This window comes from Peromyscus leucopus, chromosome 22, assembly GCF_004664715.2.
Source record: "Peromyscus leucopus breed LL Stock chromosome 22, UCI_PerLeu_2.1, whole genome shotgun sequence".
NCBI classification, from domain to species: Eukaryota; Metazoa; Chordata; class Mammalia; order Rodentia; family Cricetidae; genus Peromyscus; species Peromyscus leucopus.
In genome coordinates, this window is record NC_051081.1 from 37,716,793 (window position 1) to 37,740,931 (window position 24,139).

Sequence of the window (24,139 nt, forward strand, 5' to 3'; positions counted from 1 at the left end):
AATTGAAGGCTTCACTAAACTGCCAGCTAACAGAGCATTGAAGACCATTTCCTTTTTTTTTTTCCTAGTAATTTTTTAAATTTTATTTTATGTGCATTGGTGTTTTGCCTGCATGTATGTCTGTGTGAGGGTGTCAGATCTTGGAGTTAAAGACAGTTTTTGTGAGCTGGGTGTGGGTGCTGGGAATTGAACCCAGGTCTTCTGGAAAAGCGGTCAGTGCTCTTAACTGCTGAGCCATCTCTCCATCCTCTGAAGACCATTTTCAATGACCATTTTTTTTCTTTTTTTTTTTTTCTTTTTTTGGTTTTTCGAGACAGGGTTTCTCTGTGTAGCTTTGGAGCCTGTCCTGGAACTCACTCTGTAGCCTAGGCTGGCCTCGAACTCACAGAGTTCTCTGCCTCCCGAGTGCTGGGATTAAAGGTGTGCACCCGCCGCCGCGGCCCCCCCCCCCCCCCCCCCCCCCGCCACCCCGCTCAATGACCATTTTCAATTTTAGGATTTTTTATCTTATAACTCAGAGGTATTTAAAGAAGTGTCTGGCATTCCTATAGTGAATTTTTCTTTCTTTTCTAATTTATGTAAATTGGGTTTCTCAGAGCTTGGAAGAGAACCAATATTAAACCTCCCCCCATCTAGAACTATTCATCTACGGGTTAATAGGTATTGAGAACAATTCAGCCCTACTAATTGTCATTAAAAGATGGAGGTCAGGCCGGGAGTGGTGATGCACACCTTTGATCCTAGTACATGGGAGGCAGAGGCAGAGAGATCTCTGTGAGTTTGAGGCTATCCTGGTCTACATAGCAAGTCCCAGGCCAGCCAGGACGACATAGTGAGACGCTATCTCCAAAAGGGAATGGGGGGGGGGATGCCATTACAATAAAAATTTACTTTCCATGTTTAATAAGTATTAACATTTAAAATAATAATTGTCTTCCTAAATTTTGAACTGAATTGTGACTATTACAATATTACTCAATTCACTAAAATTTCTAGAAGAAATTGACTTTGCTAGCCTGTGGTCATGGGAAATAATTTAATTGGTATTGGTTTATTCACATAGTTTTGAAGCTATGAATAACCAGTGAAGAAGAAAATGTATCTGGATATGGTTCTATGAGAAAAGTAAAATAAGAATATGGGCACTATAAGAAAAATAAAATTGTAAAATTTCTTTCTTTCTTTCTTTCTTTTTTTTTGGTTGGTTTTTCGAGACAGGGTTTCTCTGTGTAGTTTTGGTGCCTCTCCTGGATCTCACTCTGTAGACCAGGCTGGCCTCGAACTCACAGAGATCCGCCTGCCTCTGCCTCCTGAGTGCTGGGATTAAAGGCGTGTGCCACCACCTCCAGGCAAATTGTAAAATTTCTAACTGGTAAAGAAAAAGTTGCTTGAGTCTTTTTAAATGGGTGATTATATATTATCACATTGCTCTAAAATTTGGGTTCCACTTAATGTATTTAAAAGCCCAATAAAGAGTTTAAAATGCAGTATGTACATCTGAATATCATCCTGAATATGTCATTCTCACCTAAAATACCAGTATCTATGACTAGAAATCATTATCTTTTAAAACTGATTAAATTTAAGATATAAAAAGTTAGATAATCAACTTCAAAATGTGAGAAGGAGCATATAATTCCTGGGTATGGTGGCACACCCCTTTAATCCTAGCACTTGGGAGGCAGAGATAGGCAGATCTCTGAGTTAGAAGCCAGCCTGGTCTACATAGTGAGTTCCAGGACAGCCAGGGCTACACAGAGAGAGACTATGTCTTGAAAAAAAACCAAAATTCTGAGGAGTGCTTTATGTATATTTGAAACTCAAAAGGTGAAAATCACCTTCTGAGTTAAGAAGAAAAACCTTAGGCTCTGAGTCATGAGGACTGGTAATCCAGGAAGAGAGAACCAAAGCAGGTAGTTAATCCACAGAGGATGGGGCTGAAGGATGAAGAAGCCCTCTGCCTGGCTTGAAGCCCTCTCCTTCCCCAAGAGCCTTCCTAAGACTTAGAGTCCTGGGTCCCGAGCTTTGCCTCATCAGCCTTAAGGAGCAGTACCATGGAGGGAAGTCACGTAGTACCCAGGAGCCAGGGACAGTCCTGCCTCAGGAAAGCTAGTATGTAACTGGTTGCTGAAGCTCTGTAGCTTCCCTGGGGAAAGTGTCAAGCCTCATGCTCTTCCAGATGGTACTGTTCCAGATGGTGAGTCACCTGGACTCCTGGCTGCCCAAGTAGAGAAACTGCTGCCTCAAGGTGACACAGCAGAACTTGGCCGAACCTTTGGAATTGCTGGACGCCTCCTAGGAACCTAGGAAAGATCAATCCTTCCAGCCCACTTGCCCATCAGATAAGCATGTAAGTCCAGATCAGGGTTTCTGGAGGCCACCACCTAAACCTACCCCAGGAGATAGTGTGTATTCTGACAGATGGACTTCTGGGCAAAAGACCGAGGTAAGAGGACTCTAGGACACAGACCTTTACTTAACTAGCTACTGGGAAATAACCAGGTAACCCTAAAATCTGGATCATCCCAGAAGGGGTAGAGTTCCACAGACCTACTACTAATCTAGCCAGGAGTCAGCAAACCTGGAAATAAGACAATCTCCCTAGCACAGAGGGATGCCACACAGGCCACCCACTGCTCTGTGGCGGTCTCCTCTGTTTGAAGACCAGATGCTTTGGCCAGCTCCTCCTCTCCACTTCTGTCCTTTTCTCTTTCTACTGGAGGCATTCAGGAGGAGTTGAGATAGCCACTCCCACGGACTTGAGAGTCCTAGGGTCAAGTGGTCTTGACAAGGTATTGACCCCCTCTCAGATCCCCATCCCTGACACATCAAATAGAATTTTTTTTTTTTTTTTTTGTGGTTTTTCGAGACAGGGTTTCTCTGTGTAGCTTTGCGCCTTTCCTGGAGCTCACTTGGTAGCCCAGGCTGGCCTCGAACTCTCAGAGATCCGCCTGGCTCTGCCTCCCGAGTGCTGGGATTAAAGGCGTGCGCCACCAACGCCCGGCCTCAAATAGAATTTTTTTAATCTGCTCGCACATCTGGGTGTTGTTGCTCAGACTTGCAAATCCAGCACCTCATGGGAAGTCTTTCATGGAGCTCATACAGTGGGCATATCTTGCCTCTGAGCAAGGACCATTTCCCAAGGTGGGCAAGACGTTAGGTACTGCTTGCCCAAGGCACAAGTGAGCACCATCCTATCAGGCCCTATGACCTATCTCCTTGGCTCGGGTTCTCTCCCCCCTCATATCCATAGTTTTGAAGACTGCCTCTGTCCATCTCCCCAGCCCCGCCCCTCCCAAAGACTGTACTGCCTTCCTACCAACCACGATGACCATCACAGAGCAGGATCCAAGATGGCCACTCCTTCCTCCACACATGATATATCTTCCCGGAAGAGAGCTCTCCTGGCTCTTCCATATTCCTGCCCAGAACTCAACAAGCACGAGGGGTTGCCTGAGCACAAGAACTACAGGCAGAACAGGGAGAAAATGGTCATTACAGCTTCCCCAACTCTGCTAGACTTCAAGGGCGCATGGCTCCCCTCAAGAGCCCAGTTTGTGTAATATTAGATTCTGAAAACGAAGAATGAGCAGCCCATGCACACCAAAGAGGATGACATGGGCCCACCAGCCCATCCCCCCTAAGCATGCACAGCCCCGTAGTAAGAGGGCTGCACTGACAGGTTGTAAGGTGAGGCCCTGTGGTTAAAATATGACGATTAATCTAGACTTCAACTTTATGGGATTTAGGTCACCATGGAAACAAATCTCTGAACATATCCATAAGGGATTATCTAGGTTAGGTTAATTGAGGTTAAAAGACCCATTCTATTCATGTGTGGTATGATTCATAAGTTATCATCAACCCAAATACACACACACACACACACACACACACACACACACCACCCTCCCCCACCACATACACACACACACACACACACACACACACACACACACAGAGGAGATGGGGTGGGGATATGAGCACATGTGTTCATCACAGGATCGAACATTTTGAAACAATAATCCTTGGTTAAAGTGATTAATAACAGTGGCCTCACTCAGAGGTTGAACAGGTAGTTCCGGAGCAGATGCCCTGTAGAAATGCTTCTTTTCCCCCACAGATGGAGGCTTGCTGTGTTGTCCAGGCTGACCCCCCAGTTCATGATTCTCCTGCCTCAGCATTCTGAGTAACTGGAATCAAAAGTACATGCTACCATACCACCAAAGAAGTGTCTTTTGGCACATACCTTTAATCCCAGCACTCGGGAAGCAGAGGCAGGCAGATCTCTGTGAGTTTGAGGCCAGCCTGGTCTACAGAGTGAGATCCAGGGAAGGTGCCAAAGCTACACAGAGAAACCCTGTCTTAAAAAACAAACAAAGGAGGAGGAGGAGGAGGAGGAGGAGGAGGAGGAGGAGGAGGAGGAGAAGAAGAAGAAGAAGAAGAAGAAGAAGAAGAAGAAGAAGAAGAAGAAGAAGAAGAAGAAGAAGAAGAAGAAGAAAGTGTCTTTTGTTTGAGGCTATGGTGGTCTTTGTTCAAGCATCTACCCTTTCAGCCTTCCGTGGTCATTATTGTAAGACAACCATGCATAAGAACCCTTCACTCCTCACCTTCTGGCTTGATTTTTCTAATCGTTTGCTATGGCAGACACATGCAATTCTATTTTCATCCTGACAACTTCACAGCCTGAAGTGCTACTGAGTCGAGATCTTACTAAGCACAACATCATTTCTCTCTCACCTTGGGGAATGGTCCTTGCTGAAGGCCACCAGAATCTGACAATCTGGTAGCAAGAGATACCCACTGTAGGAGCCCAGGAAAGACTTCCCATGGAGGCATTGGGTTTGCTGGCCTGCACCAGAACAGAACACCCAGACTGGCACTTTTTTTTTTTGAGACAAGGTCCTGTTAACAAAATACCTTGTATTGATGTGTTGCTAAATCTCCTTCTCAAGGAGAGAAGTAATCAATGGCCACCCCTTCTCCTAAGTTCCCAACAACGAACAGAGGAACTCTTCTGGCAAAGTTCACTTGGGGAGCCAGTGAGTCTGTTGGGGTTCCTCAGCGCATAGGTGAGGGGTTACTTACAAGGACAGGAGCGTTCCTCCTCACACCACACCACACTCATTAAGCCCTTATCTGGAAGGGATGAAGGTTTCCCCATCGAGGAATAGATGGAGCCCCTCCGCCCTATCCCCCCACCTGACCCCGCCCAGCCTATATGCTCCACTCCTTCCCCAAGGCCATGTTCATTCAGGTGAATGGATTGTGGCACACTCATGCACGCATGGCATGCGCCCGCAAGCGCGCGCGCGCGCGCGCACACACACACACACACACACACACACACACACACACACCCCTCTAAGTGTAAACAGTCAGCAAGCCCAGAAGGGATCCTTCTGCAAGGAGGTGCAGCTGAATTCCCCAAGATGGCTATTGGTGGGGTTGGTGGGCAGTCGCTCACAACAGCATGGTGAAATTCTTAAAGAATAAATAGGCAGGTTGGTGGTGTCCCACGCTTTTAATCCCAGCACGTGGGAGGCAGGAAGATCTCTGTGAGTTCGAGGCCAGCCTGGACTACAGATCAAGTTCAAGGACAGCCGTGGCTACACACAGAAACCTGTCTCAAAAAAAATAACAACAAAACACACAAATAAATATTGAATTGAAAATAATAACTAATGACAATGCCTCAGGTTGTTGCCCAGATTGGCCTTGAGCTGACACTCCTGTGTCATCCTCCATAGTAGCTGAAATTATAGGCAGTGGCTTCTGTATATTCTCCTAACCTGGCAGTTCCCCCAATAGGGCCCCTCAGGGGCATCCGATAATGTCTGAAGAGTGTTGTTATACACACCATTGAGTATGTTAGGATGCTAAACTTCACATAGTGCAGAGGGCAATCTCCCACAATGAAGAATTAGTCCTAAACGTCAATTGTGTCAAGGTCAAGAAATCCTGATGTAGGCATGAGAGGCCCCCTTTTGAATTGTTGGTCAGGGTTGTTCAAAAGACTCCCCGAACATTCAAGACTATTGTTATTGCCTTTGGTTGTGTCCCAGAGGTAGAAAGCAAAACTCTATTATCGAACACACCACATACCTCTGACACTGGGCCCAGGGGCCCCTGAGCTGGAACTGACCTGAATGCCTTATCCCTGAGGACTAGCATTCATGGTACTAGGAGGTGTCTTATAAGCTTCCAACAGTCCTACCCAGCTGTGACACCCAGGAACCACAATATGGGAGTCCAGCTTCCACTTTTTGAAGGGTTCTTAGGTAAAGGAGAGAGGAATGAGGAAATATCAGATAGAAAGAGAGATCTAGCCGACCAGAAAGACAAAAACCACAGGATAGCTTAGGGAGCGCCTGGGTCAATACCCACCAGCCTCGTCCTTTATTCAAAAGGGCTTTTTATAATATGCCAAGGGGAGAGGCAAAAGACCTCCCCCTTGCTAGATCAAAGCACACTGTACAGCCAAGTGTAGACCCTTCCACACACCTGGTAACCACACCCGTGACCAAATCATCTCCTCATGCAGCCCTGCTGGGTAAAGCAAGCTCAGATTCTCTGACCCTGAGTAAATACTCACTAGACAGCCTCTATGGGCTCCCACACCACAACAGTGACCAGTGTGGCATGAAACCCTTACCGGTGCGACAGAGGCCCAAATACCTTGGTGGCGACAGACGGCTCTATAATTGACTTCAGACCCACTCGTAAAGAAGTTAATCATCTCTGCCACTGGAAACCTAGCCAACTGCCTAGGACTAGTGAAATCATGAATCTTGGAGAATTTTCAAGCTCCACCTAACTAAATCAGCAAAATCCCTCACTACACCCTAAACATTTGTCCTTACTCCCACAGATAAGTGTGGTCCTCAGCCCCTCATTAAGGAAACGTCTCTCTCTATTTTTTTTTTGTTTGTTTGTTTTTGTTTTTTGTTTTTCGAGACAGGGTTTCTCTGTGTTGCTTTGCACCTTTCCTGGAACTCACTCGGTAGCCCCGGCTGGCCTCCAACTCACACAGATCCGCCTGCCTCCGCCTCCCGAGTGCTGGGATTAAAGGCGTGCACCACCACCGCCCGGCAAGGAAACGTCTCTTTTCAATAGGCAGAGACCATGACAGAAAACCCCAACCAATCAAAACAGAGTTGTGGAGGCCAGTCCCAGGAGATCCATGTACACCACAACTCAAGAGCTGTAGGATAAACAGACCAAGGCGAGCCTGGCTTGACCGGACAATGGACGTATCTGGGTCTTAGGCTGCAGCTGAGCCTACGTCATCTGTAAAGAGGGAAGTTCTGTCTTGTCTAAAGAGAGCTGGAGCAGCTTCCAATGTGCCCTAAGTTGGGGAAAAGAATATCCAAACCACCACTCTGTCGCTTTGCATTTTAAAGGGTGAAAAGGACAAGAGATTGGGTTGGCTCCTTTAGGTCCCACCCCTTGGACGGCTCAGAGTTCAGGCATTCATTCCAGGGACAGCTGAGGGCGGGTCCCTTGGCTCTAGGGTGCGGCCACCAGCACCCAAAGGAGCCAAGACGGGCAGTACCTGCTGAACCAGCTTAGTTAAATTGTTCCCATGGCCTGAAGGGGCCTGTCGACAGGACTGGAGATTCCAGTCCAGAAACAGGGTAATTTGTTGCAGCCGTTCAGTGTTTCCAGCCCTGGGCCGCAATTAAAACCGTGTCTTCCGGGACCAAGAGCCAGTGTGTAGGGATTGCAGGGTCCTGGGAGACAGGATCGAGGATCTGAGCCAGCGGCCACCTGCAGTGGGCGCTGCACAGGGGTGTCCTACCCTTCTTGTCTTCAGGAGCCTGGGTTTTTCTGCTTGAGTGCCCAGTGTTCTCAGACGGCATGCTGGCGGTGTACTTTGACCAGCCAGGTGGACCAGAAAACCTCTACCTGAAGGAGGTGCCCAAGCCGAGCCCAGGAGAGGGTGAAGTCCTCCTGAAGGTGGCAGCCAGCGCCCTGAACAGGGCTGACTTACTCCAGGTACCCAGGGGTTCCAAGGGTCAGTGCAGGGTGGGCTCCAGGGCTCAACCTCTGTCTTCAGCGAAGGGACCAGACCGAGCAAACAAGGATTGGGATGTTGCCCGCAGCACCCGTTAGAACAGCTGTGCCGGGGTTTTGCGACCCAAAGCCAAGTAGCCACTTTGTTTCCATAAATGAGGGGGGAATGTGCTGAGGGGGTAGCTCATTGGGGGAGCCTCTGCCTACCACGCTCCAGGCCCTGGGTGATGCTCCACAACAAAACAAAAACAAGGGTGTTTGCAAAGCAGAATCCGCTATGAAACACTCATTATCTCCCCTGGCATCCCGGAAAGCAGCAGGGAAGCACCGTTTGTTGACACCGGGAGGGGGTGGGGGGGACGGGGTACACCTGCCCCTAATAAACTCCTCAGACAAGCCTATTTATATTTTACAGACAAAGTCTCAGAGGAAGACCTAGAACACAGTTAAGACACCGTCCCTTCAGATTCCCACCCCGGGCTTCATAAATGTCTTATCTCAACTGCTGTGCCCACGGAACCCAGATTAGAACAAAGTGCTTGTTAATTAAACTTTGGTTAGGATTCAAAGGATAGTTAGCCTGCCACGCCCCCCACTTTTTTTTTTTTTTAAACAGACGCTTTTGAAAATAGGCTGGCTTCCAGGTAGCATAGGAGCAGCCCAGGAAGCAAACTGTGTACACCCATGTGGACTTAATTAATAAGTTATAATGTAAATAACCTCCCCGATTCTCCTGCAAGTAACCCAAAGAAATTCACTGGCCCAGGGGAAAAAAAAGAAAAGTTATAGTCCGATCATAAGATAGAGTGCTGACAGGCAACTTTCATTTATTTATTGTTTTAATTTTTCACTTTAAAAAATCGTTTGAATAATCTTAATGATGATAATAAGAAGAAATTAAAAATAAAATAATAACGAAAAGTTGTTTTAACCCTACGTAGCCCAGGATGGTCTCAAACTTGAGACTTTCCCAACTCAGGCTCCAGAATGCTGACGTCATAAACGTGCGCCACCGAGGCAGCAGCCTACAATTTTAAGAATGGATGATGCCAGCACTGTAGAGGTTGAGGCGGGAGGATTGCCTCAAGTTTGAGGCCAGCCTGGGCTACAAAGAAAGACCTGGGGGGGTGGGGAAGAGGGCAGGGGGAGGGGAGAGGGGAGGGGGGAAGGGGGGGAGAGGGGGTAGGGCGAGGGCGGTTAAACCAACTACAGAGATGAAATGAAGCAGGGCCAGGGGCATAACTCTGTGGTAGAATATTTGCCCACCATGCTCACAAGCAGACTAAATGACGCAGATGTATACAAGGAAGGAAGGAAGGGTGAGGCGTGGCTCAGTCGGCAGCAGCGTGCCTGCGAAGCTTGCGAAGCCCTGGGTCTGAGCTCCAGCACCGCATAGTACTGCATACCCCAGCCTAGTACTTCTTTCACAGCTGCGTTAGTTGGGGTGAATTAGAAATGTACATCAGGGATCGGGACAATGACTCCGTTGGTGAACTGCTGACGGAGCAAGCATGGAGACCTGAGTTTGGACTGTCAGCACAGTAATTAAAAACCAGGTGTCGGGGCTGGAGAGATGGCTCAGCGGTTAAGAGCACCGGCTGCTCTTCCAGAGGACCTGGGTTCAATTCCCAGCACCCACATGGCAGCTCACAGCTCTCTGTAACTCCAGTTCCAGGGGATCTGGCATCCTCCACAGATGTACATGTAGGCAAAACACAACTTCACAAAAAATAAAAACAAATAAATCTTAAGACAAACGAACAGGTGTGTGCCTGTCATCCCAGAGACAGGAGAATCCCCCAGAGACAGGTGAATCCCTGGGGCTTGCTGGCCAGCCAATCTAGTTGAACAAGTAATTCTAGTTTCAGTGAGAGACCCTGTGTCAGAATATAAGGGAGAGAGCCATTGAGGAAGACACTCAATATTGACCTCTGGATTCCATGTGCATGCCACACTCATATGTGCATGCACACACACAGAAAAATGTGCATCCGAATCAACTGGAGAACTTTTTAAAATTAACATGGCAGGGCCAGGCAATTGTAGTTTGAAATAGTTTTTCATACAAAACTCCAGTTAGGTCCTTGTGATCTAAAGCCTTTGAGACCTAGGGTAAGTACAGTCTGTCATTCAATAAATATCTATAATTGATCTATAATTTTGCCCCTAGTCTCTCGAATAATTTACTTTGCAATCTTGGACAAGCCATTTCCCCACCCTGGTCTCTTTCTTTCTTTGTTCAATAAAGGGGTTGAGTAAATCAACTAGCTGAAGACTCTACCACTTACGGCTGATGTTTGTGACCCGTAGCCTTTTATTTACACAAACTAAGCCATCTCCTGCTCCTTTTTCCTTATTTACAAAACTGGACTTCACTGGGCAGTGGTGGCGCACGCCTTTGATCCCAGCACTTGGGAGGCAGAGGCAGGCTGATCTCTGTGAGTTCGAGGACAGCCTGGTCTACAGAGTGAATTCTAGGACAGCTGGGGCTACACAGAGAAACCCTGCCACAAAAAACAAAACAAGGGGCTGGGGATTTAGCTCAGTGGTAGAGCGCTTGCCTAGCAAATGCAAGGCCCTGGATTCGGTCCTCAGCTCTGGAAAAGAAAGAAAGAAAGAAAGAAAGAGAGAGAGAGAGAGAGAGAGAGAGAGAGAGAGAAACAAACAAAAAAAAAAACCCACCACCAACAAAAAGATAAAAAACAAAACAAAACAAAACAAAAACAAAACCAGACTTCATCCTGATTTTTTCCTCTGGGCAAAGGAAGAGCCATTGGAGAGGGGCCAGGGATGGTGACACACAGATTCCAGTTCATGCTCCCTACTTACTGTGCCTCTTTCTGCAGAGAGTGGGCCAGTATGCCCCACCCCCAGGAGCCAGTAGCATTTTGGGACTTGAAGCATCGGGACAAGTGGCTGAGCTGGGGCCTGGCTGCCAGGGACACTGGAAGGTCGGGGATTTGGCCATGGCTTTGCTGCCTGGGGGAGGCCAAGCTCAGTACGTCACTGTTCATGAAGATCTCCTTATGCCTATCCCGGAAGGACTGACCCTGAATCAAGCTGCAGCCATCCCAGAGGCCTGGATTACCGCCTTTCAGCTCTTACATCTCGTAGGTGAGGGTGCCTGCCGCTCACTTCACACAGCAAGGCTCACTACCCCGTGAGCCAACCTCCCCAACCCCCAACAGTCCTCTGGGACACCCAGCACCCTACCTTGCTGTATCACCAACACTGCGAGGCCATCAAACCACGTTAAAATGGCTTGATATTGGGGAGGTGGGTGAGAACCATGGTTAGCAGATAGGAGGTCTAGGAACATCTTAACACAAGACCTGGGAGCAATCTGCACCTCAGGTCACGTGGACTTCTCTATGAGGCCCAGTGCAATGGAAGAGGCTGACTAGGGATGTATCTCAGTGGTAGAGCATTTTCCTAGCATGCTCAGGGGCCTGTACTAGATCCTCAGCTTTGAAAGAGCATGGAAGGAAGGAAAAAGAAATCTAGTCATAGACTTTTGGGGAATAGCTATATCTCGAACAGCTATCGGAGACAGCTGTTAGGAACAAAACAACTTGAGCTGTGGTAGATGCATCAAGGCAGGCCAAGAAAGCTCAAGGTGAAGGCAGCTGCTCCACTCAGAGATGAGGGATGGTTGTTATCATTTGTAAAAAGATGATGCCGATGGTGGTGCACGACTTTAATCCCAGCACTGGGGCGGGGAGCAGAGTCAGGTGGATCTCTGTGAGTTCAAGGGCAGCCTGGGCTACAGAGTGAGTTCCAGGACAGGCTCCAAAACTACACAGAGAAACCCTGTCTCGGAAAATTAAATTAAAAAAAAAAAAAAAAAGCAGGGAGGATAACTGTGATACCTAATGCAATAGTCAGGGGGGGGCTGGAGAGATGGCTCAGAGGTTAAGAGCACTGCTTTTTCTTCCAAAGGTCCTGAGTTCAATTCCCAGCAACCACATGGTGGCTCACAACCATCTGTAATGAGATCTGGTGCCCTCTTCTGGCTTGCAGGGATATGTGCAGACAGAACACTGTATACATAATAAATAAATAAATCTTTAAAAAAAAAAAAAAAGATGACATTGGGCAGATTGAAGACCTTGAATACCAGACTGTTTGGACTCAGTGCAAAGCCAAAAGGTCATTTCTCATTTTGAGAAAAAAGATGATAAAGAAAGCTCCATTTGGAGTGGAGGAGTCTGATGTCTATGTGTGACACTGGATCAGTGAGACCATCGAAAGCCAGATTCAGGCTGAAGAAAGACTGACTTCAAGTGATGACAAGGGTGGGTGGGGGTTATTCTTGTTTTAAGAAGTGTGTATGCTCGCTGGGCGGTGGTGGCACACGCCTTTAATCCCAGCACTCGGGAGGCAGAGCCAGGCGGATCTCTGTGAGTTCGAGGCCAGCCTGGACTACCAAGTGAGTTCTAGGAGAGGCGCAAAGCTACACAGAGAAACCCTGTCTCGGAAAAAAAAAAAACCAAAAAAAAAAAAAAAAAAAAAGTGTGTATGTAGATATATGCATTTGGGTGTTGTTATTTCGTATTTCGAATAGAGGTACTGGATGTGGCTACCAATGGTTTTGTTTAGCCCATTTTCCACCTGATCAGAGACAGTAAGGGAAAAAAGAAAAGAGAGGGAGACAGAGAGACAGAGATAGAGAACTGTCAATGTGTCCCTTCAGAAAGCAAGGTATTTGGCATCTGGTGCAAGAGTCAAGCGAGGTAGACAGGCTATTCCTACAGTTGGACAGAAGCATTAGCAGGTTCCACAGTGTCTATACTTTTCATCACAGGCCACGTTCAGGTTGGAGACTTAGTGCTGATCCACGCAGGATCAAGTGGTGTGGGCACAGCTGCCATCCAGCTGACTCGGAAGGCTGGCGCTATTCCTCTGGTTACAGCCGGCTCCCCGCATAAGCTTCAAATGGCGGAAAAGCTTGGGGCTGCTGCTGGATTCAATTACAGAGAAGATTTTTCTGAAGCGACGCTCAGAGCCACTAATGGTAAGTCACTCCTTCTGCATCTCAGCAGACATTTAAAAAAAAAAAAATGATTAAATGAAATCTTCGTCTCCATGGCTGCCAGTGTGCTGGGTCAGTCTAGACTCTGCTGGAAGGACTATCGCTGCCCTGGCCAGGCTGGTGTGACCTGGTGTTTGAATACTAGAGACTGGCAGCCAGCGCAGGGGCCTCAGGTTATTTCAGTGTTGTCCATGTCCATGCAGGGCAAGAACTCCATCACTAAGAGCTACATCCCTAACCCACAATGTGCATGCTTGCAGGTGACATGGTTCAAACATGTTTAGACACTGCATAACCACACAGAGTTGATCTAGAATTTACCCAGGGCCCATTCTTCCCCAACAGCCACTCCGTAGTGAGTTAACAGGAATCCTGCAGCACAGACTGATCTAGAGATGGTCAAAGCAGGGCTGGGGTGAGAGCCGCGTAAGCAGGTGTGTGTGTGTGTGTGTGTGTGTGTGTGTGTGTGTGTGTGTGTGTGTGTGTGTCTGTGTCTGTGTCATGTGTCCAGGCTGCACTCAAACTCTCTATAACTGAGAGTGACCTCGAACTTCTGATTCTCCCATCTCGATCTTCTGAGTGCTGGGATTACTGACATACATCACCTTGCCTGGTTTATGTGATTCTGGTGCCAAGTCCCAGGGCTTTATGCATGTTAGGCCGACACTCTACCAATTGGGCTACATCTTAGTTCTGGGTTTTTTTATTTTTTCATTCATCTTTTTCTATTATCCTGTGGGTAGAAAAGGAGATACGAGAACAGAGTTAGCAAGCTGTGACTCTGATAAGCCAGCGCAGACCCTCTAACTTAGCGGTGGACAATCAGTCTGCTCTGTAGCCCAGCAGACTTCCTCTTTTCTACTCCTAGTCATGCCTGGATGCCAGTGGAACTGTATTATTTGGGAGATGAGGTGAGAAACCAGGAGTAGTTGCTTCCCTCCTGCTATGAAGAGGTGGGGAACAGGGACTCATAAAAGATGCACTCACTATATTACACATGCTGTTATAGAGTGCTATTATGTAATGTAATTCCATTTACAATAATCTTCCTTCCTTCCTTCTTTCCTTCCTTCTTTCCTTCCTTCCTTCCTTCCTTCCTTCCTTCCTTCTCTCCTTCCTTCCTTCCTTTCTTTCTCTCTTTCTTTTTGGTTTTTCAAGACAGGTTTTCTCTGTGTAGCTTTGCGCCTTTCCTGGAACTCACTTGGTAGCCCAGGCTGGCCTCGAACTCACGGAGATCCACCTGCCTCTGCCTCCTGAGTGCTGGGATTAAAGGCGTGTGCTGCCGCCCCCACCACCACCCGGCCTAACAACAATATTTCTATGGCCAATGTTTTTTAGTTCCAACTGCACTTGCCATTGGCACTTGTATTGATTTGTTATTTTGAGGCAAGGTCTCACTCTGTACCCCAGGCTAGCCTCGAGCTTGAGATCCTCCCGCCTCAACCTCCAAGAGCTCCAATGGGAGGCCACACCTACATTTATTTTTACCCACATATCCACAAATACACCATGAAATCTTATTTGTATCAATTTTTGTGTCTAACTTTATTGTCCATCTTTCCCCCTTTGAAAGGTGTTGGCGTGGATCTTATTCTAGACTGCATAGGCGGATCCTATTGGGAGAAGAATATCAACTGCCTGGCTCTGGACGGTCGCTGGGTTCTCTACGGATTAATAGGAGGAGGGGACGTCAGTGGGCCCCTGCTGTCAAAACTGCTCTTTAAGCGAGGGAGTCTAATCACTAGTTTGTTGAGATCTAGGGATAATAAGGTGAGTAATGAGTGAAAGAAAAAGTGTGACTGTCACCCAGAAAACTCTTTTGGTACATACCCAGTCATAGCTCACCCTAGGGAGCCTATAAGGAAACCTGCCACCTTGTGGACAGATGTGTTCAGAGAACTAATTCAGATGAGCCAACAGAAGCCTCTGGCATCTCCCATACTTACACACACACACACACACACACACACACACACACACACACACACACAGGATGAACAAAACATCTGCTGTAGAATTAACTCTTCAAATAGGTCCAAGGCTTTGTTTTCAGGGTAGACCTCTTCTCAGTGTACTAAGAAAGCCTATTGGGTAAATAAGTTGTACCTTCAACAAATTTATGCTCCTAAAGAGTTCTAGAAGGTGCCAGCTTTGGGAATGTTAGTTCATCAGTTTCGAACTCAGTGGGGAAGATAAGGCTTAATTAAGCATCCCTTTTGTATTGACACTATATAAGTCTGACAATTATACTAGTATTTTACTGCAGCCTTCAATCTTAACCTGAAACAGATATGGTTGCACATTTGAAAGCATGCTCTCTCATATAGGGAAGTGAAGGGGGGTATGTTGTTTCAGATGCTCAGACAGCATTAAGGCTAAGCAGGATGGGGGTGGCAGGGTAAGGCCTCTGTTCAAATTGATGTTCTTTTTCTCAGTACAAACAGACACTGGTGAAAACTTTCACGGAGAAGATTCTGCCCTACTTCTCCAAAGACAGCCCCCAACGTCTGCTGCCGGTTCTGGACAGAGTCTACCAGGCGACTGATATTCAAGCGGCCCATGAGTACATGGAGGCTAACAAGAACGTGGGCAAGATCGTCTTGGAGCTGCCCCAGTGAAGGAAGACTCCAGAGCAAGCTTGGAGTGGGTTCTTCTCCCAGGTCCGCCCCTGTAAAGCTGCTCTAACGAAAATAAAAAGAGTGTATATGAAGGGAGGTGTGTTCTCTGTCAGCCACCTAGCACGTAGACAAGGATGAGGTGGGAGTTTGGACCATCAGGTGTCACAAAGCGTCGAAGCATGGGTATGTGGGTTCATGTGGATCCATGGAAAGAAGACTCAGAGGCACCTTAAGAATAAATCTACCCTTTTGTGGCTGTAGGGGGATACAGCCTCTAAGGACTGAAACATTTTTTTTCTTCACCCAGGGCATTTTAATTTTTCCCAATATTTACACTTTAGCAAGTTGATTTTCATATGCTCCAAAGAACCTGAAAGGAGCTCCCAGAAATACAACGCCAAGTGCAAATTCCTCGATTTATCAGATCCCACGGTTTTTAGGTTTCCTGAACCAAGTTTTGCATAGGCTTTGTATCCTGGGGAAACTCTCGGACAAGACTCACATAGGATGACTGGAGAAACGGGCAAGACGCTACTCTTTGGGACCAGGCCAGGAGTAGAGCTCAGCAGGATTTGCAGCCATAATCAGAAGCCATAATCAGATGAGGGGCGACCCCCCGAAACCCAGGCCTCCGACCAGTGTTCTGGGTAAAGTTCACAATTCAGAATCCTGTAGACCGCGCCTAAGCACCTGCAAAACGCGCCACGCGCCACGCCCACCTCGGTGTCCTCAGCGCTAAGCTGCACCCCTGACCTGGCCCCGCCCCTCACGCTTCAGGCCCCGCCCCCTTCAAACAGGAACGCCTCCCTCCCCGTAGCCTTCACTCCGCCCCTTCCTGTCCGGTACCCGGAAGTGCCGTGGAGCTCGCCTTTGCGCCTTCCGGTCTGAGAACACTGTCCCGGTAGTTGAGTCTGGAGCCTCCGTTCGAGGACGTCAACCGGTCCTTGTTTGGGACGCGGGCTTTCCGGCAGCGCCGGAACGGCTTTCGGTTCTGCCTGGCTGTCGATACCCTGTGTCTGACGCCGGGTCGCCCTCCCAGGCGGCCGAGCTGTAGAGAGATTCCGAGGAACCCCGCGGTCGCCTCCAGCAGCCCGCCAAGATGGCGATGCAAGCGGCCAAGAGGGCGAATGTGAGTACCCCGCTTTCTGCGCGGCCGGGAAGCGAGCGGATGGCTTGGCTTGCCGCAGCGTGGGTGGGGGGAGTGCTTGTCCTCCGCCCCCAGGTCGGGAAGCCCATTGCCTGGTCGGTCGAAGGAGGTTCTCTCCCGGCCTTATCCTCGGGGGTGTGTTCCTTGTGCGACTTTGCGCTCCCACTCCTTTTGAGAGCCCCCGCCCCGGTATCGTTGACAGTGTAAGTTCTACAGTCTCTGCTGCTTGACCTCGCCTAGGAGCAGGCGTTAGGGTCTTCTGAGTCTAAAAAGCCGACCGCACAGACGTATTCGTGGTTCACTGCCAGCTGGAGCCTGGGATTTTTCTCGCACGTAGAAACTCTGGGAACCCCCTGTTAATGTATCTAAGCGCCTGGCGTGTCTCTGGCTTTACAAATGGGAAGCAGTTCATCCGTTGTATTTATTCAACACCAGTGTTGGGGACACAACAGTGAATTAAAAAGTCATTCTTGCCCGGCGTTGGTGGCGCACGCCTTTAATCCCAGCACTCGGGAGGCAGAGACAGGCGGATCGCTGAGAGTTTGAGGCCAGCCTGGTCTGTAGAGCGAGTCCCAGGAAAGGCTCCAAAAGCTACACACAGAAATCCTGTCTCGAAAAAACAAAAACAAACAAAAAAGTCATTCTTATGTTCTGATGTTGGCAGCGAGTGGAGTGTTATCAAAATCTTTACAGGAAAAAAAACTAGGCAACGCTTAAACTTAGAATTATACCAAAACAAGATAGATAATCGACCATTGGGTATGCTGATGAAGATTTTGGGCTATCTTGATTATTTGAATTATTTCAGTGAGTGAAAACTTGGTTCCTATAGGATAGAAAGATGGTGGGAATTAAGAAAAAGAAACCTGTGGAGAGTTGGTCCTTTGAGTTTTCTTATTAGTAGAGAAATTGAATTGTTCTAAAGATACATAAAGTGCATTTTATATGCCAACAAGAGTGCACCAATAGAATGGGAGAAACCTAATAAAAGAAGGAAAATGTGTTAAGTTCAGGGTCGAAGCTGGAAATGTGGCTCAGTGGTAGTCCCTGAATTTGATTCCAAGCACTTCAAACCACAACAAAAACCTGAAATAACTAAAGAAGGGGTTTTGAGTAGATGAGTGGTTGGTATAGCAGAAGAAAAATGGAATGGACATAGATGAATAAAGTTTCTTTTTTTTTTTTTTTTTTGGTTTTTTTCGAGACAGGGTTTCTCTGTGTAGCTTTGTGCCTTTCCTGGAGCTCACTTGGTAGCCCAGGCTGGCCTCGAACTCACAAAGATCCGCCTGCCTCTGCCTCCCGAGTGCTGGGATTAAAGGCGTGCGCCACCACGCCCGGCAGATGAATAAAGTTTCTAATAGGAATATATAGTACTTATCATTTGGTCATTCCTGTTTTCTTCAAGAAGCATAGAGTCAGGGTCCTGTTCTGGGTTGGCAGAGAATAGTAGACAGCCCTTTCAGTTTTACAGGGAATGATGATGAAGAGATTTTAGGAGAGAAGAGAAGGAGGTTATACAGTGTTTTGCAGAGTGAGAAAGCAGATTTATTAGAGAAATATATTTTGTCTCACAGTTGTTGATTATAAAACTTGGGGATAGAAGTATCACTACTCATTTGATGGTAGGGAATAAGTTTGATTTAATTTATGTTTATGATTGTATTGCATGTGCATGTGCCACAATTATGTCAATTTAAAAGTATTGAGAAAAATTTTGTCTGGTGCATAATTGACTGAGTATATTAGCAGAGAGTGAGCTGTGCGTCATGAAAGTAAGGTGTGGAGAGTGAGAACTATACAGCAGGTCAAGAAAAGTAACTATAGAGGACTATTTCAATGTCAAAGATTGTGTAGAAACCCAAGTGTTGGAGGAGGAGGGACAGCCAGGCACCCTAGAAGTTTGGGAGGTGGACACTGCAACAAAAAGACATTAGCAGAATCACTTTCAGCAGAGTGCTGGGTGGAAGCTTAGGTCTGGCGGCTAAGAAATGAAGAGTGAGTCAGTGCGTACAGACTCTTCTACTTGACTGAAAAAGAAAAGAAGCAAGATAAAGTAAGTAGAGAGAGCTAGAAAGTGCAGGGAAAGCCAGGCATCTCGTCCTTTCTTCAAGGTGTGTCTCTAATACCCAGCCCACTGTGTACATTAAAAAGGCATTTAGTAACTATTTGAGTGAGGGAAGAGGACTCCAGCGTTTTGTTTTGTTTTGTGTGGAGATTGGGAGGACCAGGTCAGCTGCTCTCGTGGTAGCAAGGGAAAGCCTGTAAGAACAAGAGAGAGGGGTCATTGACACAAGTTCTTAAGACAGCAGAAAGCTTATGAATGGGGTTTTATCATCTTTTCTTTCCCAGGAGACATTAAGGATCCGTGAGTGAACTGGGAAATACTTGTTAAATTGGAGTGCCCAAAGGCCTCGGTCTGAGTTCCTACCCCCAGTCTCCCCTCTGTGTGGTGCTCTCTTGTTTTTCTGAAGAACATACCACTTTGAGTAGCATCAGATTATACTTTTATTCTTATTTTGCATCTTTGAGTTCTTTATAATGGCAGCACTGCTTTCCTACAGTCTAATGATACATATTTCTCATTTTAGATTCGCCTCCCACCTGAAGTAAATCGGATTTTGTATATAAGGAATTTGCCATACAAAATCACAGCGGAAGAAATGTATGATATATTTGGAAAATATGGGCCTATTCGTCAAATCAGAGTGTAAGTCATACTGAGACTTGAAATGTCACTTAGAGGAAATGGTTGCCTAGTCCATAATCTCAGAATTGTGGCTGGCAGCAGAACTGTGCTGTGTGGTGTGTATATGTCTGTTTCACAATGAGACTACCAAGCTCTTAAGTAAAAGCACCTTTCTAGTGCAGTGTAATGTTTAGTGATAAAATCTTCTAACCCTGAACTGAACAGTTAAACTATCTATACAGAACCTGAACTTGTGCCATTTAAGGGTTCCTCTGAAAGAATTTCTAAAGCTTTTATTTTTTAGTTTCAATATTTCTTTTTAGGGAGCACCTTGGGTAGGCCCTGTTGGTTTGGACCCAGGGCCCTGTACATGCTGGGTAGGCACTATACCTCTGAGCTATAGCCCTAACCCCACTATATTTTTTATAAGTTTTCTGTAATGAACATGGTGGTGCAATGCCTATAAACTCAGCACTTCAGAGGTGGAGTCAAGAGTTCAAGGTCGTTTTCATCAATACAGTGATTTTGAGGTCAGTGTGGACTTCTTAAGACCCTACCTCAAACAAAACAAGCAAAAAAAAAAATTCTTTTTATAATCTGAGAACCCCTTCCTGGCCTTTAGGATCTTTGAGGCTGAGGACTTTGCTTTTGAATGCTCTCCATCTCTCCTAGGATAAACTGATTACTAGAAACATGTTATCATTAATACCCAAATGAAGACAAAACAAAAGTACTGTAGACCAGCTGCTCTTAGAAGGTCTCGGTCCTTTGAGCAGCAGCTAAGAGCTTTGAACTTCTACAGGATATATTTTTGTCTGTATTTTGAGGATGTGAGGACTCCAGGTCCTTCCAAGTACCAAGAATCAGGAATCAGGAAACAAAAGTGTCTACCATGTGGCAAGTTGCCAGGCTTGTTGGGTTTTCTTCATCTGTAAAATAATCTGGATGGTGGTGGTTGTTCTTGTTTTGTTTTGTTTTGTTTTGAGACAGAGTTTCTTTGTGTAGCCCTGGCTGTCCTGTAACTCACTCTGTAGACCAGGCTGACCTCGAACTCACAGACTCACCTGACTGCCTCGGAGTTCTGGGATTAAAGGTGTGCACCAGCACTGCCAGGTTCTTAATGTGGAGGCAGTGTGATAAATTGACCGGATTGGTTGTTAAACCTGGGTTCAGATACTAACAGCACTTTCAAGTTCAGTGAAACTGGGCAGAATGTTTCCTCTATCTAGGCTTCAGTTCTCTGTGGGAGACTTAGCTTGGATGGAATTACGAAGTCTGCATATATCAGAGTTGCCAGCTTTGCAGTGTGTATTGGTCACCAGTCTCCGTAAAGCACCAGTTGCCACTGAACTTTCTCTGTCCATCCCTTAGTTACTATGACTTAGTAACTAAGTTTCCTAGTAGTTAATACGTGGTTGTGCCCATGAACTCACCTGTCTTTCTCTGTAGGGTGAGTGCCTCCAGGCTATGTGCTGATAGCATTTGCGCCTGATTCATAGTAACCACCCATATATATGTGTGTGTGTATATGTGTATATGTATATACACATGTATATATATATACATATATACATTATATATGCAAATGAATAGGGCTGGGGATACAGCTCAGTAGTAGAGTGTGCAACAGCTGAGTTCAATCCCCAATGCCATAAAAAGAAAAGAAATGAATAAAATAGTAGTATGGCTATGACTAATATATGATGGCATTATAAAACTTACTGATACTTAGTTGAGAGATGGTTAAATCAAAGTCTGAGAATGTTGCTGAAATGCAACAGAAGAACCGGTCATGGGGAAGACACCTGTAATGAGAGCCACTTTGGAGTCTGAGGCACAAAGATTGCAAGTTTGAGGCCAGTATGGGCAGTACAGTGTGGTAAATAAAAGTGGCTGGTGATGCAGCTTGGTGGTGCTCGAGGGCAACCCAAGGGTGAGCAGGACCACAGTAGCTTGGGGCCTCTGCTTCCACGCTTTTCCCTGGCTGCTTGTCACAGCCCCGTCACTGAGTTCGAGGCCAGCCTAGGCTGCATATGGAGATCCTGTCTGGAAGAAAAGAAAACAACTTACCTCTGCCCTTAAGGAAATACAGACTCCCCCCCCCCCCTTGGACAGTTCTCAACTTCCATACCTAATACAATCCTGAAAATGATTAAACTGTTAATAGTTATTAATACTATACCAAGAGAATAAAAATTATAAAATCTCTCCTCAGGTGGGACATGGTAATGCACTGGACACTGAGGCAGGAAGATTACAAGTTGAAGGCAGGCCAGCCTAGACCACGTAGGGAGCCCTTGTCTAAAACAAACAAACATGCCCCATCGTCAGACCCAGGCAATGTAACAGAATGAGTTCATTCATTTGCACTGGCACTCACTATCACACCATCACCTGTAATCTTTTCTTTCCCTTCTGTAGGAACATGCCTCTGAGCAGGGCTTAGATTGGAGTCTGGGGCGAGGGTAGAGTAGGGGTTATAGTTTTGAGCATGGTCTCACTGTGTCTCACAGCCATCTGCAACACATGATGCTGACTCCCTGTCAGGGTTTCTCTGTGTAACAGTTCTGGCTAACCTGGAACTCACTCTGTAGACCAGGTTGGCCTCGAACTCACAGAGATCCACCTGCCTCTGCCTCCCTCTGAGGGCTGGGATTAAAGGCATGCGCCACAGCTAGTTCACTTCCAAACACATTCATTTACAAAATTACAGGCTTGCTGGGCAGTGGTGGTGCACGCCTTTAATCCCGGCATTCAGAGGCAGAGACAGAGGCAGGTGGATTTCTGAGTTAAGGCCAGCCTGGTCTACAGAGTGAGTTCCAGGACAGCCAGGGCTACACAGAGAAACACCTTACCTTGAAAAACAAACAAACAAACATAAAATGTTCATTTAGCATATTTATTCATAATGTTGGTTCCCTCTAGTATTTTTCAGGTAAGTTTCAAATTACTTAAACAAAGCATATTTCTGTTTATTGTCTCCAAACAATTGTATTAGGCTGCAGGGTAGAGTCAGTGGTAGAATAGGAGGCTTGGATATATAGTTTGTATTTTTACGAATACAGTGCCAGGCTGGGCAGTGGTGGCGCACGCCTTTAATACCAGCACTCCGTGCCAAAGCAGACAAGGTGCAGGTACAGGATCAGAAAGACTGAAAATTGTCGATGCTTGGGTAAATGTGTCTTCTAACTGTTCTGCAGAGGGAATACACCCGAGACCAGAGGAACAGCCTACGTGGTCTATGAAGACATCTTTGATGCTAAGAATGCATGCGACCATCTATCTGGATTCAACGTGTGTAACAGATACCTCGTGGTGTTGTATTATAATGCTAATCGGGTGAGTGGCCCTGGCTCTGGGAAGTGTGTGGTGGGTGTTCTGTTGGTGTTACTGGTGAGCTCTGGTGAGCTCGCTTCTTTGGCTGTGGTCAGTCCCCGTCAACTGTGGTGCTTGTCACACTTGCAGGCATTCCAGAAGATGGACACCAAGAAGAAGGAGGAGCAGCTGAAGCTTCTCAAGGAGAAGTATGGCATCAACACAGACCCCCCCAAATGAGTTCTCAGACTTCACTCTGAAGACATCCATGCAGGGTCCCCAGCCACCATTCTCTTCTCAGTTAGTATGACTTGTTTAAAATTTTTCTAAGTGTTAGAATATATTATGTTAATAAACCTGTAGCTTTTGTAAAACCTGTCAGTGTTTTCTCTTTTGGGGGATGGGGGTTTCGAGACAGGGTCTCTCTGTGGAACAGCCCTAGCTGTCCTGCAACTCGCTCTGTAGCCCAGGCTGGCCTCCAACTCACAGAGATCCGCCTGCCTCTGCCTCGCCAGCGCTGGGATTAAAGGTGTGCACTACTGACCAGCCAGTGTTTTCTCTTAAACTTCCTACTCCTGTTTAATACCAGGAAGAAATAAAAAGCAGGAGAACCACGTGCAGGATTGTAGGTGAGCCTAGGGACTGAGGGCCTTGAGAACAGTGGTTTGGGGGTTTTGTTGTTTATATTTATTTATTTGTTGTGTGTGTATATGTATGCAGACGTGTACATGTAGCAATCAGAAAACTAGTAGGAGCTCGTCCACCATGTGGGGCGTGGAGACTGAACTGAAGCTTGAGAGCAAATGCCTTCACCAAATCCTGAGCCATCAAAGGAACGTGTAGACTTGTCTTGTTTTGATTTTGTTTTTTGTTTTGTTTTTTGAGACAGGGTCTCTCCGTGTAGACCAGGCTGGCCTCCAAATCACAGAGATCCTCCCGCCTCTGTCTCCCAAGTGCTGGGCTTAAAGGTGTGCGCCGCCACACCCAACCCAGACTTGTCATTTTTAACCCAATGATGTAACATGAGGACACCAAAGCTCATGATGTGTAGTGTACACCTGTAATCCCAGCACTTGGGACGCTGAGGCAGGAGGATCACCATGAGTTTGAGACTGTCCTAGGCTATGGAGTAAATTCTGGGCCAGTCTCAGCCTGGGTTACAGAGTAACACTCTGTCTCAAAAGACAGGCACAGACAAGAGTGGATTGGCACAGGAGCTACAAAGAGCCAGACACCTGCCAGTGGGCATCCTTGTCCTTACAGCAGAGGTCTGGAGAGGTGGTGGTTCAGAGGGCAGCATGTTGGTAGAAACTTGAGAGCACGCT

General features: G+C 46.8%; 2 protein-coding genes across 2 annotated transcripts; both read left to right on the plus strand.

The window, feature by feature from the left end:
• Positions 1-7,489: 7,489 nt before the first annotated feature.
• Positions 7,490-15,759, plus strand: Tp53i3 (tumor protein p53 inducible protein 3). Its single transcript, XM_028875740.2, has 5 exons — positions 7,490-7,998; positions 10,863-11,130; positions 12,821-13,030; positions 14,622-14,818; positions 15,484-15,759. The coding sequence occupies exons 1-5, from the start codon at positions 7,861-7,863 to the stop codon at positions 15,664-15,666; spliced, it is 996 nt and encodes a 331-aa protein (XP_028731573.1). The 5' UTR covers positions 7,490-7,860; the 3' UTR covers positions 15,667-15,759.
• A 729-nt stretch (positions 15,760-16,488) lies between these two features.
• Positions 16,489-23,190, plus strand: Sf3b6 (splicing factor 3b subunit 6). Its single transcript, XM_028875458.2, has 4 exons — positions 16,489-16,795; positions 19,402-19,520; positions 22,700-22,838; positions 22,965-23,190. The coding sequence occupies exons 1-4, from the start codon at positions 16,766-16,768 to the stop codon at positions 23,052-23,054; spliced, it is 378 nt and encodes a 125-aa protein (XP_028731291.1). The 5' UTR covers positions 16,489-16,765; the 3' UTR covers positions 23,055-23,190.
• Positions 23,191-24,139: the final 949 nt, after the last annotated feature.